A 12,019-nucleotide genomic window follows, 5' to 3' on the forward strand; every position below is an offset into this window, starting at 1 on the left:
GGTAAGTTGATATTTACCTTCTTTTCTGTTTCTAATATTGCAAAGCACTGTTGAATTAAGTTAAGGTATTTTCCATCGTATAAGACTCACCTAAGAAATTTAATACTGTTTTCTTTTCTCTACCGTTATGCCGGCAACCTTTTCACCTACGCAAATGGAAACTCGGAAACCCACAGAATACCTGTAGGTAAAATTGCATCAAACTGCATCTGTGAGCTAGTGACTATCAGAGTGGCTTTAAACCTCTACTTGTCCAAGCATTCCATAATTCAAATGGATTCTTATGATTTCCAGACTCTTAATCTGCTCTCCAAGCCATTTTAAGAGGCAAATCCCAACACTAGACGTTAAATCCCGGTTATCACAAATTTGCCATTTCAACTGCGCTTGCGCGCGGACTTCAGCTTTTTGGGCTTTCTGTTTTAAGATTTCGTGTTGCTTGTTTATATTTAGGCTGAGCGAGAGTCCCACCAAATTAATGAATGCGATTAGAATAGTTTCACATCGATTTTGTGATATATTACATGAAACTACGGATATGAATAACTGATAATCTTAAGAGAAAAATGACACTTCAATATTTATTAGTTTGGAAATATTTATTTAACATAAATGTAAAACACGTTGTGTACTTGAAAAGTGATTGGAATATTAGTACAGAAATCCGTCTTTTGTGGATATTTTACGTTAGGCGTAAACAACTTAGTATTATACATTTTTATTTAGATTCAGGGTTCGGCTTTGTATTAGAAGTGATGCTGCAACTCTAGTACGCTCTTCTGAGGTTAAAAATTTGGTTCTGAAAAAGGACAGACAAATCAGACACCGAATCCATTAATAATTAAGACGCAAAGTTCAATCTTTACCGAGGCCTAAAAACTAAATCAGGGAAAACTTTGTGATTTCTAATTTTTATCTGTTGCTATCTCATATTTATAACCAAATTAAAAATGATTGTAATTAATTTCAGCAAGATTTTTGAAATCAGCTAAGTCCGCGCGCAAGCGCAGTTGAAATGGCAAATTTGTGATAACCGGGATTTAACGTCGAGTAATCCCAACTCACTCAAGATATCATCCTGCTCTTAAACAGGATAACAAACCCAAAGGATCTGCATTATTCAATGGATTCTAGCACACGTCGATATAGATAGCAATGAGAAAGCTAATGTCCTCGCCCAGGAGGCCCGAGACGGCACTCAGCTTTCCAACATCGTGACGTTTACCGATGCTGACGTAATAGCCAACCATAAACTGCTTCGTGCTTCTTCCCAGAAGCACTCCATCCCTGCTCTAAACGGTAACCGTGCTATGTCTACAGCCATTGCCAGGCTGAGGACCAAACACTTCAAGGGAAGGGCCGTGGTAGCCCGATCGGTAGAGTGTCGGATTCGGGACCGGAGGGTCCTGAGTTCGAACCTCGATGGTCGAAGATCCACCGTTGTCATTAATTATTATTATTAAGGGGACGTTGTTATTAAAGGGGACTGGGCGACGTTAAATATGTTCGTGGTCTCAATGTCCTCCAAGTGAAACGATACCTCTGGGGGTGCTAGCACCAGGTAGCTATTAGCTCCTAGACTAGTTCTAAATTCTCATTAACTGTTCGATCCGGTGATGGTGCTGCCATCTATCGGTATAAAAAATAATGGAGGAAAGGCACTTAGTATGCAGTCCTCGACATAAATACAGTTGTAGTCAGTTGTGACTTCAAGGGAATGAGGATACATCTTGATAGCCATCGAAGCTACAGGAGCTGTCCTCACTTCACAGACATTGAATTCTCTCCCAACCATATCTCTGACTGCCCTGCCATTTTGACGAAGTTCTTCAGAATCCAACCTGCTCCCTCACATCAACTCCTCTATTCCTCGGAAGTTATTGATGTGGCTGGGGCTGTTTTGGATACTTTTGGATCGATTAGATTCCACTGGAGAAGAAAACAACAACAACAATACCGTTTTCTGGGAAAACCTGAACATTAAGGTAGGATGTACGAAACTTGGATGAAATGGCTGATGATTTTATACAGTGAAAGGTATCAACTGATGTGTAATTAAAAGCAATTTTCGGGCAATGTGATGTTTGCCTTCTTTTCTGATTCTAATATTGCAAAGCGCTGTTGAAATACCTTATGGTATTTTCCGCCGCATGAGACTCACCCAAGAAGTTTAATACAGTTTTCTGGAAAAACTTGAATTTTAAGGTATGATGTGCGAAACTTGAATGCCGTAGTCGTATGTTGATAAAAATGAAACGATAGTTGACGACGCACGGCAACGGCATTTAAATTGAATTATAATGTTATTAATGTGAAAGTGACAGAGGATTTCAAAAGAACCAAATAAGAAAAAAATTAATTTGAATTTTGACATCTTGAATTCAAATTATGTTTTTCCCAATCACGAGTGTGTGTGTGTGTATTAAGGCGTGTGTGCTTGTGTGTGGGGGGTATGTGTGTTTGTGTGTAGGGGGTATGTGTATGTGTGTGTAGGCATGTGTGTTTGTGTCTGTGTGCAGGCATGAGTGTGTGGGTAGTTGTGTGTATGAGTGTTTATGTGCGTGGGGGCGGGGTATATGTATGTGTGTGTAGGCATATGTGTTTGTGTCTGTGTGCATGCATGAATATGTGGATATTTGTATGTATGTGTTTGTGTGTGTGTATGTGTAAGTGTCTGTATGTATGCGTGTGTGTATGTGTATGTGTGTGTGCATGTATGCGCGTGTGTGTAGGATATGGATGCAACTTGGAGACGGTTTTCGCTATAGGAGCCGCACAGTGTGGCATAGTGGGCAAAAATCCACCGAACTCGCGGGTTTTGAGCTAGGATCTTCTATTATGGCTCAAAATGCGGCAAAATTCTTCGACTATTTCGTAGTGGTGCTACAATTTTGAATTTCTTAACCCCCTAACCCCGCAGAGCTCAGAATGGAGCCAAGTCGCGATTTTGAAAACTAAAAAGTATTACCATATTTTTTCCCTGATAGGTGGCTTTTAGTATAAATCGAGGAATTGGATGATAAAACACAACTTTTGATAGCTGCCGGATGTTTAGAAATGCTTTTTTCCACCGTATAAGTCATTAAAAACATGATTTTCAAGTTTTTCCGTTGAAAAAATGGGTCTTAACGGTTCTCACACATCTCCCGCGCAAGAACAAATATATATTTTGATTCTAAACTACAACTTTTCACACACAATCCTTTCCCAAAGTTAAAAGGGTAAAAACCTCCCTAAAACACCGAAAAATCGCTCGAAGTCCGAATTTCAGCTCGAGATCCTACTATTGTCCACGAGAATACATCTATGCAATAGCGGCAAATAGTGAACATGCCTTGTTACAATTCAGATATTACGATTATTCCGAGGAAACAGACAAACATACTAATTTTGCGTCTACACATTTGCTCAACTGTTACTTTAATACATTAAATTTTCTTAAAAACATCAAAAGCATTTGGAAATTCTAAATGCAAAGATCTTTATTCGAACGCAGACGATTTATTCTCGAAATGTAAACGCATAAATGTATAAGTATAAAACAAGCTGCTTGCCGCTATTGCATAGATGTATTCTCGTGGACAATAGTAGGATCTCGAGCTAAAATTCGGACTTCGAGCGATTTTTCGGTGTTTTAGGGAGGTTTTTACCTTTTTAACTTTGGGAAAGGATTGTGTGTGAAAAGTTGTAGTTTAGAATCAAAATATATATTTGTTCTTGCGCGGGAGATGTGTGAGAGCCGTTAAGACCCATTTTTTCAACGGAAAAACTTGAAAAATCATGTTTTTAATGACTTATACGGTGGAAAAAAGCATTTCTAAACATCCGGCAGCAATCAAAAGTTGTGTTTTATCATCCAATTCCTCGATTTATACTAAGTATTGAGCCACCTATCAGGGAAAAAATATGGTAATACTTTTTAGTTTTCAAAATCGCGACTTGGCTCCATTCTGAGCTCTGCGGGGCTTAGGGGGTTAAGAAATTCAAAATTGCAGCACCACTACGAAATAGTCGAAGAATTTTGCCGCATTTTGAGCCATAATAGAAGATTCTAGCTCATAACACGCGAGTTCGGTGGATTTTTGCCCACTATGCCACACTGTGAGCCGGTCGACGGTGATGATCCAGAGGGTGCTGGCGGGAAAATAAAATGATAGCACATCAAAACAGTCAAATGAAAGCAATAAGCAGTCGTGATTGCTCAATATGAATATCTATTATATCAAGTGACTTGTTTTACTTAATAAGATTGTCATGTCAAATAGCACCTACCTTGTTTCTTACATGTTAGTGTTTTTTGCTGTAGTCGGGTTTCAGTTTTTTAAACTTTTAAGTGACAGAGGATTTCAAAAGAACTAAATAAATATGAATATCTATTACATCAAGTGGCTTGTTTCACTCAATAAGACTGTCATGTCAAACAGCACCTACCTTGTTTCTTACCTGTTAGTGTTTTTTTGCTGTAGTCGGGTTTCAGTTTTTTAAACATTTTTCATTCAATTTAAGTAAACCTTAAGTTGAAAATTTACCATGGTAACAAGGTCTGTCCCTGCAACTTGTCTCCGGTCTGCACGTGATTCCGTCTCCCAAGAAGCCTCTAGGACATGGCCCGCACCTGAAACCTCCAGGTACATCAGTACAAGTCACTCCTTGGAAGCAGGGTCTGTCACGACAGGATCTTTCAGCTGTTGCGAGAGAAAAATTCGTTTATAAAATGAATAAACTAATATGAAAATATTGCAACCATATCAGTGCCGGATATAGAGGGAGCAAGCCGGATCCCTTGCCCTGGGTTGTAACATCTGGGTGCGGTAAATTTACCCTTGTGTTTGTTTCGTTGAAACTCGATATAAAAGCTTGAAAAATCGATAAGGGTGACACCTCCAAGATGTGCACCGGTTCGGATAAATTGAAGATCCGGAACAGAATCAGATTTTTAAGGGTGTTTAATATTTTTCGAATTATTTTTTCGTTTTTTTCCTTCATCTTGCTTAGGTATCAGTATTTCTTTAATTTAAACTTATTCGGAGGGTGGTGGAAGTGATATTTGCAACATTAAAAGGTGAAAACATAAAATAATGAGTTTTTTTTTTATTAGACACAAAAAAAGAAACTCCCTATGCACCACATAGTATCACATAGGGCCCGAAGGTAAGAGGCACAACAGTACAAAATACACAAAATAAAATGAGCACAACATACAAACAATAAACAACGAATAGAGAAGAAAATAACACACACACACATACAAAAAGGTCAGACAACTGAATAAATAAAACGTTTAAAAAGAGACGACGAGTCTCGACGCTCTGAACCAGAGCAGAAGGAACAGGAGGCCAAGAAACGGACAACTTCCTCAGCTCCCGCATAAGAATTTCTCTCTGGGGGTTAAAACGATTGCAACGAAACAACAAGTGTTCTGGATTTTCAATATCCTGTCCACAATCACACACGTTACTAGTAGAAATATTAAATTTATACAAGTACTCTTTGAAATTACCATGCCCAGTAAGAAACTGAGTGACAAAAAAATCAGTTTTGAGGTGTTGCCGTTTCAATCTATCAAACATGATTTTGAAATTAGCACGTATGACTGTCGTAAGGCAACTGAAATTTTATGAAAATTTCCTATTAACATGCTCAATGCCAAATGCCTAGAAGTATTGTACAACTATAAAATCGCCCGTCAAGGTATGATGGGTGACAATTGCGTCTGTATTTGAACGAAGCAATTGCCTCTTTGGTGATATTTTGATAGTTGAAATTTTAGCCCTAACTCCAGGGGATGAACCGTAAACTCCAGTAGGTAGCGTTCATTGTTGACCACTTTTTCGTTTCTTCATTCCCCTGAAATGACAGTTTTACCTTTAAAACAGTAAAATTACCAGATGCAGTTTAGCCTTGTCAAAACAAATCATTTTCCTGCATGTAGAACATTACCAAAAAATATTACCAAATTATCATGCTATGGCGCGAGTTTCATTGTTGATGACGTCAGAACGTTACTCGATCAGTGAATTCGCTATTGTATGAGGGTTCAAAGTTTTACCTCATTCTCCAAACATTATTTTCGTTTACACTACCAAGAACACATCGCAAATGTTTTTTTTTCTTTCAAAAGTGCCAACTTGGTTTAATAAATATAATAAATTGGATTATGCATTTCATCAGAGTGATGGATGATAAAGATATTTAAGATTTTTTTAAAGGCTATAAATTTGATCCGGTTAATCCGGACATCTGGATAAGCAAGAGCCGGATGAAAGAAACTCTACTGTAGTGCTAAGTAGTACATGTATATTGCGAATAGAATGTTTATTCTATATCACTTAAATTGTGAAATCCCGCCTTCTCTAGTGGTCAGAGGAGTCTGGACTGCGATGAGGAAGTCCCAGGTTCGAATCCCGGCTCTGGCATGGATGTACGTTCTTTCTCTTATCCTTTCTTTCTGTGAATGAGTTGTTGCGTTGAAAATGGTTGCCTACCTTATAAACGGGTCCATATGGCCTGTGCGTACTGTGGAAGTCGAATTTCACACCAAATTACGGTGCAGTTTGAAAAGTGAAGCGGCGCACCTAAAACTGCCAGCCTAGCGGGACCACGACAACAAAAACTTAAATTGTGAATCAGTGATAACGAGAGTGTACCAAATAATAAAAATTTAGTTCAGCTGGATACATTTTCTAAAGATAAATATAAAGATTTCACCTATCGAACCAAAAGTTATAGCTTGTATTAGGATCTACTCTATTTTATGTGCTTGGAATCCAATTTAAAACTGTTTTGCGTTTGATGTTTAAAAAATGATGAGCATAAATAACGCACAATTCGTTAAAACTTCGCTTTTGTGGCAGATGAATCACTAAAAGAGAGAGATATATTTACTCTTAAAAATGATCAGTTAATGTGATGATGAAACTCAAAATATGTGTGGGAAAATCTACTAAATGCTTCATTAAGCGCATCATTATGAACTTAAAATGTAGTTCATTTTAAACGTCTTATTAGCTCTGTGCACGAAAAGCACTTATTTAACGAATGAATTGAATCTTAATGAAAGAAAAAAAAATCAATGCCCTAATCTTATCAAAAAATAGCTCTTTCACGATAGAGAGTTGAATTTTGAAAAGAGTGCTTCTTAATTGAGTGAATTAAATTATTTTAGGCATTGATTTACTTTACCCCCCTTTTAATTTAGCAAATTTCTATACAACAAAGCTTTTTTCTCACCAATCGAATGTTTTGATGAAACCTTCAATTAATTTAATAAGAGTATTTTAAAGGTTTTGAGATTTCAAAAATGATTCAAAGCCTTTTCAATTATCTCTTCTTTTCTCCTTCAAGAATGAATGTAATGCTGCGTGTTTCTTTTTCTTTGAGTGATTTCTACCATAATGAGACTTGGAAAATTGATAATGTAATTAATTTAATTACTTAATTGAATTGTGCCAATTAAATAAAAATGATTTCGAGAAATAAATATGAAACTGATTCGTTTTTGTTCTTGAATTTCTCAGTAATTTTCTGAAAAAGTAAAAAAAAAAGACTTCAACGTAATTAAAGGCATGTTTTCATATGAAACCTGACTCTCGTTTGATGTTTTTGCCCTGTATAAAATATAAAAGAACTGCAGCAATCTATGGACTCAGTATCACTGAATGGGGGTTAAAAAGTTTCTAGAAAGATCGAAGTGTTATCAGGAAAACCAAAACTCAAATCCTTACCTCTGCACAACGCACATGTTTGCAACGCTTCTCGTAGATATTTAGTTTCTCGAACCTGAAGAGAAAATTTATAAAACATTTTTAATTATGTATGAACTTGAAATTATAGCATTTTAATTTAATTTATTCTTGAAAAAATCTCATTCACCATGTTTCAATGCTGATGTTTTTTAATTAATAATTTATTTATAGTTAAAAAGGATTTCACAAGAAATTTCAACGAAATAAAATTTTTATACACTCCTGTTTGTGAAAATTGCAACACCATGAAGGAAACATCATAATTGAATGAAATTTAATACACAGTTGAATAGTAATGGTATAAATAAATGATTACATTTTCAAACCAAACAAACAATAAAAAGAGATAGAAATTAGTATTTTGTGTGGCCACCACGCGCCGCAATAAGAGCTGATACACTACTCGGCATGGAGTGAAACAGGGTTTGAATATCTGCCTGCGGAAGAGTATTCCATGTTGTTTGTATGCGCAACCAAAGTTCGCCTGTCGAAGCAACAGGACGAGGATCACGAGCGAGAAGTCGCCCACCGAAATCCCATACATGTTCAATCGGTGGCATATTCAGGGAATATGCAGGTCAAAAAAGAAGCTGTACCTGCTGCGAATCAAGGTAGGATTTGACAATCCTGTCGACATGTGAACGTGCATTATCCTGCTGGAATACAGCCCCTGGCAATCCTTGCAGGAAAGGAATAGCTTGGGGCTGTAAAACTTCGTTTATGTATCGGGTACTGCTCAAATTGCGCACATTTCGTAGCAATTGTGATCGTCCATGATATGCTATGCCACCCCAGACCATAACTCCGGGTGTTCGCCCAATGTGGCGTTCGATAATGCACTCCGGAATGTGCCGTTCACCGGCATAGCGCCTGACACGAATTCGGCCATCATGGGGCCACAAATTGAAGCGGGATTCGTCAGAAAAGGCGACCTGCTGCCAATCAGCACGCCAGCTCCAATGCACATTGGCCCATTGTAGCCGCAGTCGGCGATGGTTTTGCGTGAGAGGAATCCTGTATAAAGGAATCCTTGCACGCAGCCCACGCTGCAGCAGACGTCTCCGAATTGATGAAGCACACAATGGAGGACCTGTTGCTGTTGACCACTGTGCTGCCAATTGTCTAGAAGAAGCTGTACTGTCCGTCAGCGCCATACGCACCAGGTGTCTGTCATCGCGAGCTGACGTCACATTTCGGGGTCCACTCCCGGATTTCCGAGCTGTTTGACCCTCGTCCGTCCACTGCTTCCAAACACGCATGATTCGATTCCGAGTCACAACTGACTACAACTGTATTTATGTCGAGGACTGCATACTAAGTGCCTTGCCTCCATTATTTTTTACACCGATAGATGGCTGCACCATCACCGGATCGAACAGTTAATGAGAATTTAGAACTAGACCAGGAGCTAATAGCTACCTGGTGCTAGCACCCCCAGAGGTATCGTTTGACTTGGAGGACATTGAGACCACGAGCATATTTAACGTCGCCCAGTCCCCTTTAATGACGACGGTGGGTCTTCGACCATCGAGGTTCGAAATCAGGACCCTGCGGCCCCGAATCCGACACTCTACCAATCGGGCTACCACGGCCCAACACGCATAATTGTGCTGCTGTTACGCTGCAGACGAGCGGCTACTGCACGATAAGACAATCTAGCTTCACGAAGGCCGACGCTTCGGCCCCGTTCAAACTCCGAAATTTGCTCAAATTTCGCTTTCTTTCGTCGAAGAGGCATAGTAAAGATTCAGTTAACGTTAACTCTGTCATATAACTTCCGATAATCATACACGCCTCGCTACAGCCGTCTATTTATATTCGGTTCGATCCGCCATTCAGAGGGCGCTGCTCATCATACGCGTGCGCTACCGGTCTGCAATTCTAATCAATTGCATATCATGCCCTACTTTACATTTCCTGCAATTTTCAGCTCACTCGCGTAAGTCCTCCGTGGTGTTGCAATTTTCACAAACAGGAGTGTATTTTAAGTGCATCTGAAAATTATCATAAAGAAAAACTGGTTTTAAAAACCTCTATAGAAAAAAGCAACCATCCAGCAACAATTTTATTGACAATATAATTCTGAATTAACGTATTTGTTTTAAGTAGCATTTTAACTAACATAGCCTCCAGCATCTAAATCTTTTGTGGAAAATAGACAAGCAGTTCTATCGCTAGAGTGGTTATCAACCAAACAACCAAATAACCCATTGCAATCATTAAATAACTCATCAGTTAAGTTTCTGTAAACTACGTCCTCTAGTAGCAAAGCCTTAGTCAAGCAAAGAGATTTCATTAGCAAAAGGCTTTATTTCCATCAACATCTACTCAATTTTGTATCAACAAGGCCTGCATAATGAATTTCTCTGTTGAGAGACCATCTGGGCCGTGGTAGCCCGATCGGTAGAGTGTCGGATTCGGGGCCGGAGGGTCCTGCGTTCGAACCTCGATGGTCGAAGATCCACCGTCGTCATTAAAGGGGACTGGGCGACGTTAAATATGCTCGTGGTCTCAATGTCCTCCAAGTGAAACGATACCTCTGGGGGGTGCTAGCACCAGGTAGCTATTAGCTCCAGGTCTAGTTCTAAATTCTCATTAACTGTTCGATCCGGTGATGGTGCTGCCATCCATCGGTATAAGAAATAATGGAGGCAAGGCACTTAGTATGCAGTCCTCGACATAAATACAGTTGTAGTCATTGTGACTCGGAATCGAAATCGAAGAGACCATCTGTCAAACAGCACTTTCACGAGCAGACTTTTTAAACAAACTAATCTTTTTAACAACATTGTTATGATTCCGCAGTCCAATTTAAGATTTAAAAATAATAATAAATAAACAAAAAAAACATCTGCGTCTGGCGCAAGTTTTCAGTTGAAATTTATTTTTATTGGAAAAAACCGGCAAAGCTCCGCGAAAAAAAAAATAAATAAAATAAAATAAAATGTTTCTCCAAATCTGGGTTAAAGCAACCCTTGCTTTTCTTATTTTTAACCAATTTTTGCAGTTTACTAGTTCAAGGAAACGATCCAACAATCCTCAGCAGCATCTATCAATAGAGATTCGGATGAACACAATTCCCTCGTCAACCTACTTCTTAGCTTTTGATTGTCATCTCAGATCAAGGCTCAGGGCCGGATTTGGAAGTGCGGAGGCCCCGGGGCAATGAAGGAGTGGAGGCCCCTAATCAGGGTTCGAAAACATCATCATATTTTCGAAAATATCCGATTCTTTGATATATATCCGAATATTTTGATATATATGTATATATCCGATATTTTCGACCCGTGAAAGTTAGGATATTTTCTAAAAAATTTATTGTGGGGACCCCTTTGTTGTGGAGGCCCCGGGGCAGTAGCCCCGCCTGCCCTCCCCTAAATCCGGCCCTGTCAAGGCTTTGCATAAAAATTGCTGCAAATAGGGAGAATGACTATGTGCCCTCTCTCCAATGTTATACAACAGCGATTTTATTACTTACAAGTACAAAGGATATACAGACTCACATGTTGCAAGAAAAAACAAACGAGCTGATGTGTGCATCACATGACTTCCTTTTACTCCAATTTAATGTCATTTCCCCATTACTGGCAATTTTAATGTGATTCAATAGTTTACTCTCTAAATATCACCAACAGTGGCCAAATTGAAACAGATTTAGAAAAAAAAATTGCCAAATTTGTCGCCAAGTTGGCAATAAAACTTGGCGACCAAAAGACTGGCGATATATCGCCAAGTGTCCGGCAAATTATAACACCACTTGAGTTTACATCGAAATTAACAATGATTTCCCCCCAAAAAGGGGCAAAAGACCCCCTTTGGAGCATACGAATGCAACCAAAAGGAAAGGTGCACAACTAGACCCCACTAGGAGTCCACGTACCAAGTTTAAACTTTCTAGGACATACCGGTTTTGAGTTATGCGAGATACATACACACATACGCACATACATACGTACATACAGACGTCAAGAGAAAAATCGTTGTAATTTACTCGGGGATCATCAAAATGGATATTTCGGGTGTCTGTACGTTCCTAGGCATATATCCACGTGTGGTCGAGTCGAAAAAAAAAAACCAACATTCATTCGGGGGTGAACAAAATAGAAATTAAGGCCGATTTTTGAGTGAAATTTTTTTCGCGAATACAATACTTCCTTTTTTGTAAAAGGAAGTAATAAGGAAGTATTGTATTCGCAAAAAAAATTTTACTCAAAAATCGACCTTAATTTCCATTTTTCTCACCCCCGAATGAATTTTGAGTATTTTTTTCGACT

The 12,019-nt window shown here is 38.7% G+C and overlaps 1 protein-coding gene across 1 annotated transcript in view; it reads right to left on the reverse strand.

The window, feature by feature from the left end:
* Window positions 1–12,019, reverse strand: part of LOC129225296 (cartilage oligomeric matrix protein-like) — a 202,089-nt gene that overhangs the window by 119,298 nt on the left and 70,772 nt on the right. Inside the window, exons 6-7 of the mRNA XM_054859885.1 lie at window positions 7,725–7,779; window positions 4,530–4,685 (exon numbers count right to left, since the gene is read on the reverse strand). Of these exons, the coding sequence (XP_054715860.1) occupies window positions 4,530–4,685; window positions 7,725–7,779 (211 nt within the window). The remainder of the gene's footprint in view (window positions 1–4,529; window positions 4,686–7,724; window positions 7,780–12,019) is intronic.

This window comes from Uloborus diversus, chromosome 6, assembly GCF_026930045.1.
Source record: "Uloborus diversus isolate 005 chromosome 6, Udiv.v.3.1, whole genome shotgun sequence".
Taxonomy (NCBI): domain Eukaryota; kingdom Metazoa; phylum Arthropoda; class Arachnida; order Araneae; family Uloboridae; genus Uloborus; species Uloborus diversus.